We start from the raw sequence: 17,818 nt of genomic DNA on the forward strand, positions 1-17,818 counted from the left end.
ATAAGGGATTATAAAGAACCAGCCTAGATCACCTTATAAGGTATTAAAAATAACCAGCATAGATCAGCTTATAAAGGTTTAAAAATAACTAGCCTAAACCAGCTTTATAAAGGAATAAAAAGAACCAACTTAGATCAGCTTATAAAGGATTAAAAAAACCCAGCCTAGATTAGTTTATAAGGGAATAAAAAAAAACAGCCTAGATCAGCTTATAAAGGATTAAAAAGAACTAGTCTAGATCAGTTTATAAGGGATTAAAAAAGAACCAGCCTAGATCAGTTTATAAGGGAATAAAAACCAGTCTAGATCAGCATAAAGGATTAAAACCAGCCTAGATCAGTTTATAAGGGAATAAAAAGAACCAGCCTAGATCAGTTTATAAGGGAATAAAAAAACCCAGTCTAGATCAGCTTATAAAGGATTAAAACCAGCCTAGATCAGTTTATAAGGGAATAAAAAGAACCAGCCTAGATCAGTTTATAAGGGATTAAAAGGAACCAGTCTAGATCAGTTTATAAAGGATTACAAATAACCAGCCTAGATCAACTTATAAGGTATTAAACAGAGCCAAACTATATCAGTTTATAAGGTATTAAAAAGAACCAAACTATATCAGCTTATCAAGAATTAAAAAGAACCAGCTTAGATCAGTTTATAAGGGAATAGAAAAAACCAGTCTCGATCAGCTTATAAGGTTTTAAAAAGAACAAGCCTAAATCACCTTATAAGGGAGTAAAAAGCACCAGCCCAGCTTACCTTATAAGAGATTAAAGAGAACCAGCCTAGATCAGCTTATAAAGGAATAAAAAGTGAAATGCAAGTGTAACACAATCATAAAACAAAGTGATTTGAAAGCAGTCAGAAGCGGGTTTCATTAGTTTTTTTTGGAATCCAATCCAAACAATGAAATAATAATATGAAATTAAAACAACATAAAAACAAAATCCATTCAAGTGGATGACGCAATGTTGTCGGGAAACAGAGGATGTTGTTTATTTTGGTTTCTATGGTGGCTCAGTAAACGGTTACTGGTTATACATTTTGTGATGATTGGGAAATAAATGTATAGAGCTAAGTATAACGTGTAATATCAACTGAAAAATAGAATAGATACGCGAAGTTTTTATTCAGGCGAAAATCCCAGTAGGTGATTCTTCAAACTTTGTACTCAGTGAAAATACGACAAATACGCGAGATGAGTTCGCGAATGTTATCCTGATAACTATTTAGTGCCTGTTAAACTAAAGTTGGAAGTTTAACACTGTTTAACACTGGAAAAAATGTTAATAATAAACAGTTAGATATAATAAACAGATAGGCATAAACAAGAAAAATTCGATTTAATGGCAAAAGTAAAGCACGAAGAATTCTAGTAATAGTGTGTGCATGCGCAGTAAAAACACTCATATGCAATTGCCAAAAATATGTGAATGTGAAAAAGATATATTTTTGAAGTCACGTGCAATTTTGTTAATAAGTTTCACGTGCATTAAAAAACGCTCGTGAAGTTGACTAAAATTTATGAAAGAAATAACAGATTCATTCTGTGCTTTGTTTTTTAAATAAAATTGCCAGAGTTGTAGAACAGCAGGCAAGGGTTATGGGAAAAAAACTGCTATTACTTGGAAAACATTAGAAACGTACATTACATTTGGAAGTGCAGGCATATTAAGGTGTTATATAGTAAGATCAACTATTCTATAAACGTAACACTTGAGTCCGGAGAAAATTAAGAGTTTTTGAATTTAAAAGACGGCAAATAAGACATTTAAAGAGTATGTAAGAAGTCAGAACGTGTTTGTAGTTTAATGGCTGTTAGGATCCAACTACAGTTAAAACGATTATACTAGTGTAGACGTGACATTGCACGATCCAATTTGGACAAAATTATCAACACCGCTTTTAATATAATTAAAAGATGGGAATCTGGCATACACATTTGAGACAGTTACATTAGCGGATGAATACGTAGTAACGAAGAACCATAGTCGGTTCAGGATGTATGAACATCAAGATATTGGAACTACTTTATATAAACAAATAAAAATGGACTGACACTCCCCCAGAATCATAAGGAGAAAGGTATATGGAGAGCTGTCTAGGATGTCAGGAGATTTATTTCTGTTTGTGTTTGTTTGAAGTTAAACACAAAGCTAAAAAAATGAGCTGAGCTATCTATGTTCTTCCCACCACGAGTATCAAACCTCGGACCGTAGTGTTTTAAGTCCCTTGACATACCGTTGTGCTAATGGGGTTTCAGGGTTTGTGGAAATTGCAGCCATACTTTTTTTTTTTTAAATTTCGCGCAAAGCTACTCGAGGGCTATCTGCACTAGCCGTCCTTAATTTTGCAGTGTACAACTAGAAGAAAGGCAGCTGGTCATCACCACCCGCCGCCAACTCTGAGACTACTCTTTTGCCAAAGAATAGTCACATTATAACGTCCCCACGGCTGAAAGGGCGGGCATGTTTGGTGCGACCGGGATTCGAACCCGCGACCCTCAGATTACGAGTCAAACGCCTTAACCCACCTGGCCATGCGGGGCCTTACATAATTATAAAGAGATGTTAATTACTATTACATAAACTGATGCATCGTATTCAATTATAGGGGTAGTGCTGAATTAAATAGATGAAGATTGTATGGAACATTTAACGTATTTATATTAAAACATACTAACAGGTGAGAAAGCTTTCGCCACTACTTAAAGAGGGAGCTTGGTAATAAAAACGTTCTGTTACTACAGCAGTTTAGTTTTGTAGACCAACAAGTGGTTATCGATATGAAGACGCTCTCCTATGTTGATTGTTAATATTAGTCTGGTATCTTGCACTTATTAAAACTAAAATATATTTTTGTACAAGTATCGTATTTAAGATTCATCCGGCTGTAGTTAAAACTTGATGTTGGGCCTTAATGTATGGTTATGTAAATGAATGTACGAGTAATAATTTGTGATCCTGAACACTAAGGGTAGACCGAAGGACATATGGGTATTTCCCAATTCATTGAGTATAGATATATGTATAAAAATACTATAAATGTTTTGAAATGTCGCACTGACATACATATAAGACTACAGGGTTTATAAGATACCTAGACAATTTAATATATTAAATATACAGACTAATAACATATATAGAGAGTGAAATTTCCACTGTTTGAAGAAAGATCGTTTGTAGTGTGCAAGCATACAAAAAATTTTAAATTCTCTGATAAGAAAGATATTATGTTAGATGTAAGAAACATATGTCGAATTTGAGAGAGGTGAGGAAGCGGCTATCTTTGGTCAGTCTGTAGGACATTGGAGAGTTACAGTTAAAACATTATTAAAATGTTCAACCGTCTTCCCTGTGCAGCCAATGTGGAGATTATGGACTTGTTATGAGATATTGCAATGTGATGTATTGGGAAAAAGAGGTGTTAAGTTACAGAATGAAAGGGGTTTAATAAATAAAGACAGTGAAAACAAAACAGGACCAGGTGTGAGGAAAACAAAACAGGACCAGGTGTGAGGAAAACAAAACAGGACCAGGTGCGAGGAAAACAAAACAGGACCAGGTGTGAGGAAAACAAAACAGGACCAGGTGTGAGGAAAACAAAACAGGACCAGGTGTGAGGAAAAGAAATAAACCGAGCGTTGTTTGTCTTATAGCAAAGCCACATTGGACTAACTGTTGTGTCTTCTACAAAGAATGGAGCCCTAGGAGTTAACATTGTTAAACCGAGAGAGACAAGAGAAGCAAGTCATATGGATCGAGTAAGAAACAAAACCTGTGTTCAAATCTGCATATTATTGATTATAGGAGTAAACGTCAACGTATCATATTTACCTTAGTATCTTTCAGTTCACAGCAGGAATACGTACAACCTAAACAATGGGTTATAAATGTTGAATAAAGCGGTCGTAACACGAGCATTTATAAAAATTTATAAAATGGAGTATGTTTTAAATATGGTGCCTATGTTGTAGGTTAACTAAAGCCTCTTGTAGTAATGTTTATGTTATGTTAGATTAAATCTCAATGAAATAATAGTATAAGTATGCAGGCTGATACTTACCTTCCTTATGTATGTTTTTTAATTTCATAACGTATCAGAGATGTATGTTTTATAACACGTAATCCAGAGATGGACTTTACTTAAATATGTGAATTATATATTTATTAATATGTTTGTATTTGTATAAGGTTCAAGCTTTTCGACATCTTAAACGTACTAGCCCACCGCTAGTACAGCGGTATGTCTTTGGATTTACAACACTAAAATCAGGGGTTCGATTCCCCTCGGTGGGCTCAGCAGATAGCCCGATGTGGCTTTGCTATAAGAAAAAAAAAACACACTTAAGCATATTAAATGAAAAACATGGGCATTGCATCTATGTAAGACCAATATTAAATATACATATATATATATATCTGTGTATACAAATTATTTAAATATTTGTAGATCAGAATATGTCACAATAACTTATCCATCATGAACTTCGAGGTTTAGGAAAAAAACAACAAAAACAACTCTCCTTTCGATTGCTAATAAGGTTCAATATTAACGTACGTCTTTACCTAAGGCTTCTTAAACGAAGAATTTTTTCCACTATATATAATGCACACGTCATTAAATATGAAAGCTACCTGCTGGTATAACGCTGAAGTTACAACGATCTATCTGCGTGCCAATTGCGTTCTTCGCCCAACAACTCAATATTCCGTAACCATATCTTGTTCTTGGCTTATATGTGGCTTCACTAACTGTTTTGTTAGTTGTGTAGGAACGCAGTTCGAGACTCTCAAAGGTATTGTTCAAAGTCCAGTGAAAGGTAACATCTGTGGGATCTGCCAGAACTTCGCACCTGATCATCACAGACTCCTTCCTTCCAACACCGTAAACGATTTTCTGACCAGGTTTACAAACAGGAGCATCTATTACAGAGTTGATAAGAAATATATCAAAAATGCTCAGGAAACTGCACAGCAAAAGGTTGCGTTGAAAAGAAGGTACCAAAATATTTGTCAAATAGTACATAAGTTAAACTTTTTTTATCATTTTACACAAGAAGTTTTATTTGAATATTTAAAACAGAAAAGTCAGTTACAGGCATTACTTTAATTCTAACGTGTATTTATCTCCCTATTTCTTAGGTAAGATATTCATTATCTTAAAAAAAAAATTAGTATGAAGTCCATTTTGTTATTCGATTCAGTTGAATTCTTCCGACATATAAATTAGTACCATTAACGATATATTTTCTGCAGATCATATATAAACACAAGTTCACTGTGGTGAGTAAATGATAACTAAAATACTATGTGTATATATATATATATATATATATATATTTATTGTTGTTTTGAATTAAGCACAAAGCTGCACAATGGCTATCTTTGCTCTGCCCATCATGGGTATCGAAACCCGGTTTTTAGCGTTGCAAGTCCACAGACATACCGCTGAGCCACTGGGAGGCTTATATATATATATATATATCAAAAAAATATTAGTTTTTCTCTTCCCATTTTCTGTTGTCTAGAAATATTTACGTGAGCTGAAAGTCATCAAATCTTTTATAATTAAACGGCAAGTAGTAAATCGAACGTTTGTTTTTTCTTTGAATTTCGCGCAAAGCTACTCGAGGGCTATCTGCGCTAGCCGTCCCTAATTTAGCAGTGTAAGACTAGAGGGAAGGCAGCTAGTCATTACCACCCACCGTCAACTGTTGGGCTACTCTTTTACCAACGAATGGTGGGATTCACCGTCCAATTATAACGCCCTCACGACTAAAAGGGCGAGCATGTTTGGTGCGACGGGGATTCGAACTCGCAACCCTCTGATTACGAGTCGAAAGCCTTAATCATCTGGCCATGCCGGGCCGTAAATCGAATGATACACCGGGTTGCGTATACAATGTTAATACCTTAAACAGTCTATCTTATGATTGTTTTTTTTTTTTTTTATTTCGCACAAAATTACTCGAGGGCTATCTGTGCTAGCCGTCCCTAATTTAGCAGTGTAAGACTAGAGGGAAGGCAGCTAGTCATCACCACCCATCACCAACTCTTGGACCGTTCTGTTACCAACGAATAGTGGGATTGAACGAAACATTATAACTCCCCCAAGACTGATGGGTGAGTATGTTTGATTGGACTGGGATTATATCCCGAGACCCTCAGAATGTGAGTCGAGCGCCTTTATTACGTGAGCTTACAATGCAGAGAAATGTAATAGAATTATCATGCCAACAGCCCTTTTAAAATAACAAGCACAACAATAAAGGGAACTTTCTATGATTCATGCTTTAATTTTTATCATATATAAACTAATTAAACGCAAGTGCTTGAGTGAGACGTGGCTGAGTGGGAGTGCAGATGAAAAGATTCAATGTTCCAACCACGATACATTTAGTGAAAACTCAAATTTTTCATTTTTGACGCATTTCATAGTTAAGAATAGCAAGTAAAATAGCGGTTGTTGCTATCTGGTTCTTCAACCATTAATTAGAAATTTTAAATTGGAGATGGCTTGATCTGTAACTTGAAGATAGAAACTCATAACTTAGATTATATAGCGAATAAGGTAATCTTTCAGCTTGAAATATTAAATTAGAAAAAAGTGTCAATCGACAACTTATATTGATTCTATATTTCTAGTCATAGATTTTATGATCAAGTTAAACGTTATTACAAGATGTGAAAACAAGAAAGTATAACATATTCATTCAGCTTTAAATTTTCAATAATCGTCTATGTGTATATTTATAAACTTCGTGTAACTATTAAACAAAGTAAAAGTCATTATCTTGTATGAAAAAATAATGTAATTAAAAAATATTGTAATATTGAAATTACACAATGTAACAGAATGTTTACTTTTTCTTGTTCCTGGACAGAAAGTTTTATTTCCAAATTGTTTATGTCTAAAGTAAATGGAAAAGACCTATTTTTCTATTCAAACTTTGCTTTCGTGACCTGGGAGCGTATGACAAAAACATGATGGTAGACTATATTTAGGGGCTGATACGTGAAAGTGATTTACATTACAGTCGTAAATCTCGAAAAACTACTCACTTCTAAACATTTTTGTATAACTTTAGTATAAATACATGTACAATTGAAATAAATACAATGAAAACTGACACAGACGAAACTATTTTTATTTATTTACGTAGACAAGTATGTGTTCATATACAATCTTATAATAACCCAACTTATATCTTTACTTCAACACCAGGTCTTAAAAAAGTCATTTTATAAATGCACTGTCAGTTATATTTTAAAATTTCAACCTATGTTTGGTGTCAACTGAATATTGAAATCGGGTGTATTAACTTACAGTGCACTCGCAATGTAATTTCCTCACTTTCTGCATCTCCCTCTATGTTGGATGCGATACACTGATAGCGCCCTCTTCTTTCTCGAGTAACTTTCTGCAAAACCAAAGTCTGGTTACTAATAATAATGCCTTCTATTTTCTTGCTATAAAGTGGCTTTCCTTCAAACATCCATCCAATTTCGGATACCCAAGGATTGGCCTGAATGTTGCAATCGAAATAGACGTCACTTCCTTCCCGAATGGCATCGTGTTGTATGTTTGCTCCTAAAGAAAGTGTCAGTCTGGGTTGGTCTGAAACCAATAAAAGTTATGAGGTGTAATTTAATATTGAATATCTATTATTTCTACCGAAACAAATTAAATTGTTGAATGTTAGTATGAATTTATACGTTAAAAATATGTTGTGTTTTTGTGTTTCATATCCATTTAGTTGAATGTAGGTGGGAGTTTATACGTTAGATATATGTTGTGCTTTTGTGTTTCATATCCATTTAGTTGAATGTAGGTGTTAATTTATACGTTAAAATATGTTATGTATTTGTGTTTCATGTCCATTTAGTTCAGTTCGGTGACAACAATTATTTTTAGACCATTTTGATATATCCCAAAAACATATACTTATTTGAGTTGATAAATAAAATATATAAACGTAAAGATTCAAGTTTAGAGTTAGACAAAAGGTATCCATTTCTGTACTTAAAAACAAAGAAGCAAAAAATATTACAACTTTGACATATCATTAATAAAAATTGGTAACACGATAGTTCAGAAGTTTACAGGCCCCGGCATGGCCAAGCGTGTTAAGGAGTTCGACTCGTAATCCGAGGGTCGGGGGTTCGATCCCGGTCGCACCAAACATGCTCGCCCTTTCAGCCGTGGGGGCGTTATAATGTGACGGACAATCCTACTATTCGTTGGTAAAAGAGTAGCCCAAGAGTTGGCGGTGGGTGGTGATGACTAGCTGCCTTTTCTCTTGCCTTACACTGCTAAATTAGGGACGAATAGTGCATATAGCCCTCGAGTAGCTTTGCGCGAAATTCAAAAACAACATCATAAGTTTAACCAGTTAACACTTCGATAACCAGAAACCAACTTGAAGTAAAAATGTACAATCAAGACTTTTAACTTGTTAACCAGAATATGACCGAAGAGGGACAAAACGCTGTTCTGTACTTTATGTTAATTAAAGTTTTAATACCCATACCAGCCATCTTTAGAATAAATTGAACTTTCTTTTCCAAAAAAAACTGAATTTAAAAGTTTATGTGAGAAACGTAAAACTAGTTGTAATAAATGAGTTTAATATTTTATTATAAAAATATGTATTTATAATTTTAGGTTTACAAAATGAAGGCAGGTTTAGATATACTGATAAAAATGAAATAATTTTGTAAATGTTGTTGCATCCCTACATCTTCGTGATGACGAAAAACCCGCTGAAGTAAAAATGTATCTCAGGACGGTTGGTTACAGGTATTGACACTTATAAAGCAGAGAACAATGTTTCCACCTTCTTAGGTCATCTTCAGGTTAACACTTTATTTGCGTATCGAGCGTGGGTCACAGCCAGCGGGCTTGAACTATGAATCAGTTATTGGTTTCCGCAAAAATGTGCCTCTTAATTTGGGGTTATGAGTTCAATTCGTTCAGTTTTCGATTAGCGACCTCCATTTTAGTCTGACTGTTTAACTGTCTGAGAGTCAAGTCCACTAAACTAAACTAAAAATCGTGGCAGGTATTCCGATTTAACACTTAGCATCTCAAAAATAGATGCAAAGCAATCGAGGACGCTCAGAAGAGTCCGTCTCTTTGCCCTGATCGCGAAGTTCAATTTAATCGAGCTAGTGATTAATAGCAAAGGTCCGTAGGTGGTCTGCGAGAGGTTAAACGTTGATTTTAAATATAATTAGACATAATAAACATTACTAAATTGAGTTAGACGACACTAGTAAATAGGGTAGACAGTATGAAGTATGCGCAGATAACCGTTTGTATAGTTTTACGCAGACGTTCTTTAAAAAACTAGATATTTGAACGTGCTTATTAATGTACATAACATTCCATAGATTTTTGTATTACTCAATAGCAATTTCCAGTCAACACATAGATTTATGTAAAGTATACAGTAGAACGTTCAGCGGCCAGGTGTGTTAAGACGTTCAACTCCTAATTGGAGGGTTACGGGTTTGATTTCTCGTCGCACAAAACGTGCTCGCTCTTTCAACCGTGGAAGCGTTATAATGTTACGATCAATCCCACTAGTCGCTGGTAAAAGAGTAGCCCAAGAGTTGGCTGTGGATGGTGATGACTAGCTGCCTTCCCTCTAGTCTTACACTGCTAAATTAGGGACGGCTAGCGCAGATAGTCCTCGTGTAGCTTTGCGCAAAATACAAAAACAAACAGAACCTACAGTTTCTTTCTCATAACACTTGAAAAAATTACCAAACCTTTTGGTATCTACTAAGAACGATTTGTAAAAATCAAGAACTAACTTTGAGATTATTAAACTTGAGATATTAACACCAACTAAAATGTATGTTTTTAATATTATTTTTTTAACTTTCAATACCTAAGGCACAGTAAAAAAAACAAAAAAACAAGAGAGATTTCAATAACTTTTACCATCTTGAGATTCGTAATATGGGGAAAATATTTTCATTTCTGGCACAACTCAAAACATTAGTGTGATATTTTTGGTTGGAACGCCATGAAAGAATAATACCATGTTTTTCTCAATACTGTTTCATTCAAATCTTTTCTATTGTTTTACTTACGTTTATAAGATGAGTTGCGTAAAATTAAATTGGCCAAATATTTCTTTTTCAGATAAATATGTTCACGGTGGTGCTATAAACCGACTTTCGGTACTCGCGAGGGGCAGAACCCAGGTCGCACATATTGTAGTTTTATATTATAAACTGACCAACCAATCAGATAAATATTGCGTTTTTATGTACCGTGTATACTCGTTGCCTAGGCGAATATTTGTGACCAGTTATTAGGCTATAATTTAGGTGTCGACTAGCACGCTCAAAACATGAAACAGAACCTCAATTGATAGAAATGATAATAAACAGCAAGAACTTACAAACGTGAAAACGAGTTATCGTAATAATGAAATAATCACTTTTTTTTAACAAATAAGGATTTTACATTTCTATCCATCAGTAGTATTATCACCCCTCACGTTCGCCAATGATTTACGACTTATAATGGCGCGAATAATAAATAGTTAGATACGGTTCAGAGAGTAATAAAATAGTAAACTTGAAACAAATCTAGTTTCCTGTTACACATATGACGACATTCTAGTGACAGTATAAAAAGGCCCAGCATGGCCAGGTGGTTAAGACACTCGACTCGTAATCTGAGAGTCGCAGGTTCGAATCCCGTCACACCATACATGCACGCCCCTTCAGCCATGGGGGCATTATAAAGTTACGGTCAATCTCACTATTCCTTGGAAAAAGAGTAGTCCAAGAGTTGGCGGTGGGTGATGATAATTCGCTCCCTTTTCTCTATTCTTACACTGCTATGTTAGGAACGGTTAGAGCAGATAGTCCTCGTGAAACTTTGCGTAAAATTAATGAAAAAAACAGTATTAGTAGTCAAAATATGCCACGTGGTTGGTTTCTGGGTTCGAGCTCTGGGTGGAGATAGGAGACTAAGGTTGTTTTCGTAAGGACTTGGAATAAAGTGTGATCTGGCCTGGGGTTATTTATTCTTTTCGGTTGCTAAAAAAAATGGGTTTACACGAGATACGTGAAAAGTTAAGATTCTTTGGTCAAAATTTAAGGGTTGGCTATCACACCAATATATAAGGCACTACATATCGCCGGGACTATTTTAATTTTTCATACCGAATGTACCACCGTTGGATTACACATATTAAGTAGCTTCAGTTAACGTCCGCCGAAACCAACGCTTACTGTAAAAAATGGATTGCATTTCTCATTTTCTGTTAAAAATATATTGTAAACATAAAAATACACTGTAAACCTTAGGGGATTAAATAAATATTTACAATATCTTTTGTTATATTTCTGTGGTATTCGGGTGTTTTTAGAGACCCTGTAACCAGCGGAGTAATACACCCTGTCACTGTGGATCGTCTTATCAAAATCTCTTCCATAAAACAATAAATTTAGTATTGAATAATGCGGATTACTTTTCACCACATATGATGTTTGACTTTATAACGTTATCAACCATCACAATTTTTATCATAGATACAACATAAGAGCCGAGCGATTCATATTATTTTTTTTATAATTTGCCTAAACACGTCAACAGAGAACAAGGTATGTATTAGAACTTATTTATTGTCATAAGTAATAGTACTGCAAACTTCTCTAATAATGTGCTTTCCTATCAGTATCGGGTTCGACTCCCCGGTACACCAAACATGCTCGCCCTTTCAGCCGTGAGAATGTTATAATGTATCGGTAAATCCCACTATTCGTTGGTAAAAGAGTAGCCCAAGAGATGGCGGTGGGTGGTGATAACTAGCTGCCTTCCCTCTATTCTTACGCTGCTAAATTAGGGACGGCTAGCGCAGATAGCCCTCGTGTAGTTTCGCGCGAAATTCCAAACGAAACAATGCTATCAGTATCTGAGGTACATATTTTTTTAATGTTTTTCTTCAGTCATGTATTATTATTTTTTTTGTGATATACTTTGCACGATACGGTTAAAAACAGTCGAATTCTGACCGTGATGAAAGAGTGGTAACCAGAACACATTGAACTCTGTTTAATAGTCTATTTCTGTTTGTCATTCACCAGTGGTCTGAAGCCACAGTGCCTCCTAGTGGCAGCGACATTCCTTATTAACGACCACAACTGACTGACTCTGATGACATGTGTTTGAACAGTTATTAATAATGTAATGCTACATCCCTAATCCGGTCTCTATGAAAGTCGGATGCAATTCCTCTTTCAGCCATTGTCTGGTAGACAATAACATAGAGAAATATCTGTATTTGAAAGGTCAATAAACCATTGGAGAAATTCAGTTATTGATTTATGATAAGTATGGTTACGTACAACTTTGTTTTAATAAGACGTGAAAATCCATGACAGGAAAACAAATTCTACACGTGCAAACTTAGATTTAGTTAGAGAAATTTAAAGATTAAGTAATATATAATATATTTTTTTTTGTTATGTATTAATAGTGGATTTAACTCGGGAAATGTTTATTACAGAGGAATACATGTGTGCATGTATATATGTATATAAAGGTGGCCTTCCATCGTTTCAACTCTCTACTTAGGTCATCATTGTTTGTTTGAATATCGTGCAAAGCTACACGAGGGCTATCTGCGCTTGCCGTCCCTAATTTACCAGTATAAGACTAGAGGGAAGGTAGATAGTTATCGCCACCCACGCCAGCTCTTGGGCTATTCTTTTACCATCAAATGGTGGGATAGACCGTTACGTTATAACGCCCCCACGGTCTAAAGGGCGAGAATGTTTGGTGTACCGGGGATTCGAACCCGCAACCCTCGGATTATAAGTCGAGCGCTTAACCACCTGGTGGAATTTAAAACAAACAAACAATAAAATAATAACGAAAACAAAAAGCAAAGGTTTTTCATAAAATATTTTGGTCTCATAGATACTGTATGTAAGTAATCAGTAATACTGATGGTGAAATTGATTGCTCTTGATTCACGTGACTTAAACGTCATTCTAAGCTTATATTCTCTATTGTGCAATTTATTTTAAAATGTCAAAACGTTGCACAGATAGATTTATATTTATATTATTATTTCTTTCTCTGTAATAAACTTTGCACGAGTTAAAAAACAATGGAGCAAGAACGGATTTTTATATCAAAAATTATACTTACAAAATATCGTGACTATCCATCCATCTTCCAAAGCACTGTGTGGAATCAAAACATTATCTGCTTGGCACGACAAATATTTGCCATGGTCATCTATGGTCGGAATAAACCTAATTTTGCTAATTGTCACGTTATCTCTCCTTGGAACCACAGCTCCAGACATTTTGTCACTTCCTTTCTTCCATACGATTCGAGCAGGTGGTCGAGAACCACTTGACTGGCACACAAGCTCAACTTGACGCCCTGCTGAAAGGGGTGTCTTTAGTGTTGTAATTCGGACATCTAGGGGCTTCACTGACACCATGCATAGAAATGGAGGTGTTTATAACCATTATTTACAATGTGGAAAGTTACATTTGAAAATTCAAGTTTTATTTAAAAAAAAACACACGACAATTTTCAAAGCACTTCAGGTGTTTAGCTTCATAAGAAAAAACATGTGTGTTAAAAACTTTTTGAAAGTAACCTATTTTAGTTCTCAATTAATTTTATATATTTTATTACAAATACACTCCTTGATTCGGTACAAATCCAAAATCATTCTAATTCAAAATGAACTCGTAAACCGCAGTTTCAACTGAATATTTCACTTCTCTAAAATGTCATTAGATTTTACAGCTTGTGAAAATTTGTCCTCGAAAAATTATACGTTTATTCTTGTTTAGTTTCAGGTAAAAAACTGCGTGGTCATTTGTAAAATGAAGCTTATTAAGTTGCGGTTACTGGCCGTTTATTTAAGTATATACCGGTTTTATTAAGATGTAAATAGTTTTAGCATTAATTGTTTTTTAACAAATTATGATATTGTTAGATTAAACAATTTTTCATTCTCAATGGGATTGACCGTAGCTTTATAACGCCCCCATGACGGAAAGGGCGAGCATGTTTGGTGCGACTGGGATTCGAACCTGAGACCCTCAAATTACGAGTCGAACGTTAGTATAGCGGGAAGTCTACAGATTTACAACGCTAAAATCAGGGGTTCGATTCCCCTTGGTGAGCTCAGCAGAGAGTCTGATGTGGCTTTGCAACGAGAAAACACAAACACACCAACAAAACAATTATTTTAACCACTTAAGAAAGTTCAGTGTTGTTGTTAGCAAACAATTTTCATTCAAATTAGGAAGATTTCACGTTTTATTTCATGTTAAAGGTTTTAAATTTCTTCCAAATAATAATTTCATCCGTTATATATGTAAAAACAGCTGGTGTGGTTGCAGAAAGTACTATGTAGAGGAGCGAACACCGTTTCAACCTTTTTCGGTAATAGACCCGGCATGCCCAGGTGAGTTAAAGCGTTCGACTCGGAATCTGAGGGTCACGGGTTCGAATCCCCGTCGCATCAAACATGCTCACTCCTTCAGCTGTGGGGGTGTTATAATGTCAATCCCACTATTCGTTAGTACAAGAGTAGCCCAAGAGTGGACGTCGGGTGGTGATGACTAGCTGCCTTCCCTATAGTCTTACACTACTAAATTAGGGACGGCTAGCGCAGATAGCCCACGTGTAGCTTTGCGCTAAATTCCAAAACAAATAAACAAACAAGTCACTTCCAAAGATCAAAAGAATATTACAAAATTGTTTTCCCAAATTATGTTTATTATCTGATCATTCAGATTATATAAACTAGTTTTACTGTACGAAAGACTCATTACAATTACTATGGATTTTGATTGAATTATAATTTAATTACGTTTGTTTAATATAACATAACTGAAATACTTATAGCTAAGCAGATATATTAAAAGCAATGCATGTATAGGAATATATATATATATCTATACATACAAAATAAAATAAACTAGCTCGTTTTAATACAAATAAACGGTCAAATATTAATGAATTTTCCCAGACTTTATATAAATGAGCTAGACTAAATGGATTTTAAGTACTAATAGAAACATACGACAACCTATTCATTCCTAACGTTTGTTTTAAAGTTTGTCGTGTATTACGTAGTAACTTTAGTAAGTACTAATTTGCAATCCTAAGAGAGGTTAAGCCTCGCAGATGTACCATTCTGCATTATAATATACATCCTTCGAGTTTAACTTTAGTAACGCATATTTCGTGAATATATAACTGTGACAGAATGTCTCTTTCGTGTTCGATTATGTATTAAACACATACATAATTATCCAATATTATTAATTTTTATGAAGATTACTTTGTAATTTAAAATCGCAAATTTGAATATTTATCGATTAAAGTTTTAAGACTTGAAAATAAATGATTTTAAAATAATATATTTACCACATAATAACATATTTCACCTCACACAAACATATCATATTATAATTTACTTTAATTATACGGAAATAAAAGTCTACGAAAAACAAATCGGAAAAGTGTCATTTTTGAAACTAAATTTTGCACTAAATGAGGATTAATTTGTGTGTATATTTATGAGTTACTTTCGTAAAATTCATCTCCCATCTTACATAGGTCCAGGTGTACGATCAATTTTCATTATTTTCAAGTAGAGCTACTCAAATAGATCTGTACCCGTATATAAGCCCATTTATGGCACATCTTCGTGGTACCTGAACATTTAGTCCTAAAAAATAAGTATGAATTTGAATGCAGTTTCAAACATGACGCCCTCTCGAAAAGAGCCACGGACGCAAATTCAAAGATACCTTTGAGTCCAACGATCGTGAAAGTTTACTCTTTCGTAGAACTTTATGAAACCTAAATGATCTTTTCTTTTTTTTTGGCACGTTTAACCTCCTACTGGCAGCCCCTTCTTAATGGGGCTGCGCCACGTAGATTGCATACTCCAAAGTTGCGGATAAGTTCGCGAAAAAGGAAACACATTTACAAAAACACATCAACCAGGGGTCAAAATGTCAAGAGTGCTTTGAAATATGCGCAATAAGAAGTGCAACGGTAGATCACTGGTACCAATAATTATTTTTAGATCAGACACGTGCGCATTTTTTACCAATAATATTTCTTACAACCCGACGGATAATTAACAACTGAGTTGTTTTTTCTCTAGTAGATAAGAAATTTTGAAAAGAGGTAGGGATATCAGTTACTAATCGCTGAAATTATTTTTCTTACCTATTTTATGTTCGAAAACTTAAGCAGAACTTAAGTACGCAACTGACTTTACAAGTAATTCAAGAAGAAATAAAAATTGTGGTGCAGTCTGAGTTTGAATTTTTTTAGTAAGTTTTGTTCTTCAGCATCAAGAGAAAAGTGCTTCAGAAGAACCATTTATTTCCTTGTACCTTCAACTAATGACTGTGGAGACGTTATTTTAAACTGCAACAGTAATCGATTTTCGGTGATAGAAGATAACTTTAAGAGCTGGAACGTGAGGAACATTCTGTTAAGAAATGCTGTTTAGAATCTCTAGAAATACTTCAGAAAATATCAGGATCAAAATTTCTTGAGTCTGGTTGAAACTCGGTGGGTAAAGTATACTTTACAAATCAACAGTGTCAAGAGTCGGTTCGCTTTCCGAATAAACCAGATTCCGGACAATAGTAATGGTTACAATCAATTACAAAGTGGTTCCTGAACCTTACTGAGTTACACTTCATTAAAGAAAGACATTTTTTTTGTTTACTCAATAAAAAACATTTAACAACGTAATTCGTGGGATTTTTAGTTCTATAGGACAGGTATAGCGTCATCTACAATTTTCATCCAATAGGAAAATATTATTTTATTCTCTTGGTGAAAAAAAAAAAAATATATATATATATACTTTTCAGCGTATATATAATTTGATGACAACTAAATGAAATGGAATTCTTTGAACCACTGTATCTGATGTTTATTAATAAATACAAAATCGGCTAAAACGTACTATGCGTTTACACTCTGGAAACTCGATCTTCAAATCCTTGCAAAAAAAAAAAACATACTTTTTTTCATTCTTATACGAAGAACGGCCTTAGTACACATAAGATATTCCTTTCAAGATGTTAGCGCTTACAATTTAAGTCCAAAGTCACTGATTTGGACACTGGCATGCTCAAATTGCTGTTGGACGCTTCGCATGTCAAAACTGACATTAAGAAGTCTCTCTGTAGACGGTTTATTAGTAACTCGTTCCGTACAGCTCCACCAGGGGTCACATAGTAATCGTCATCCAGTAGAGATGAGTCTTTCCACCACGTGACAGTCGGTGTTGGGTCCCCTATGTGACACAGTATTTATATATTTATATCTGTCTTGATAAAATTATACATACAGAGTTAATTTGTTCACTAATTTTAGAACTACATAATAATAAATAAGAATAAATATGATAATACGTGTCCAGTAAATGAAAATGTAAACAAAGTAGGTATATGGAGTGTATATGTTTGCTGTTAATACAAAATTACATAACGGGCTAACTGTAATTTGTCCATCACTGGTATCGAAATCCGGTATATAGCATTGTAAGACTGCAGACATACCGCTATGCCACTCGGCATTCAAAAACTATTAAATTGTTTGTTTGTTTTCAATTTTTCATGCAAGGCTACTCGAGGGCTATTTGCGCTAGGCTTCCGTAATTTAACAGTGTAAGACTAGAGGGAAGGCAGCTCGTCATCACCACCTATTGCCAAGTCTTGGGCTACTCTTCTATCAATGAATAGTAGGATTTATCGCAAGATTCTAACGCCCCCCACGGCCGGAA

The 17,818-nt window shown here is 34.7% G+C and overlaps 1 protein-coding gene across 1 annotated transcript in view; it reads right to left on the minus strand.

Moving 5' to 3' along the window:
* The window catches only part of LOC143233075 (protein turtle homolog A-like), a 149,006-nt gene that overhangs the window by 78,782 nt on the left and 52,406 nt on the right, over positions 1-17,818 (minus strand). The window contains exons 2-5 of the mRNA XM_076468960.1: positions 17,126-17,329; positions 13,180-13,470; positions 7,327-7,617; positions 4,635-4,922 (exon numbers count right to left, since the gene is read on the minus strand). Of these exons, the coding sequence (XP_076325075.1) occupies positions 4,635-4,922; positions 7,327-7,617; positions 13,180-13,470; positions 17,126-17,329 (1,074 nt within the window). The remainder of the gene's footprint in view (positions 1-4,634; positions 4,923-7,326; positions 7,618-13,179; positions 13,471-17,125; positions 17,330-17,818) is intronic.

This window comes from Tachypleus tridentatus, chromosome 1 (genome assembly GCF_004210375.1).
Source record: "Tachypleus tridentatus isolate NWPU-2018 chromosome 1, ASM421037v1, whole genome shotgun sequence".
Taxonomy (NCBI): domain Eukaryota; kingdom Metazoa; phylum Arthropoda; class Merostomata; order Xiphosura; family Limulidae; genus Tachypleus; species Tachypleus tridentatus.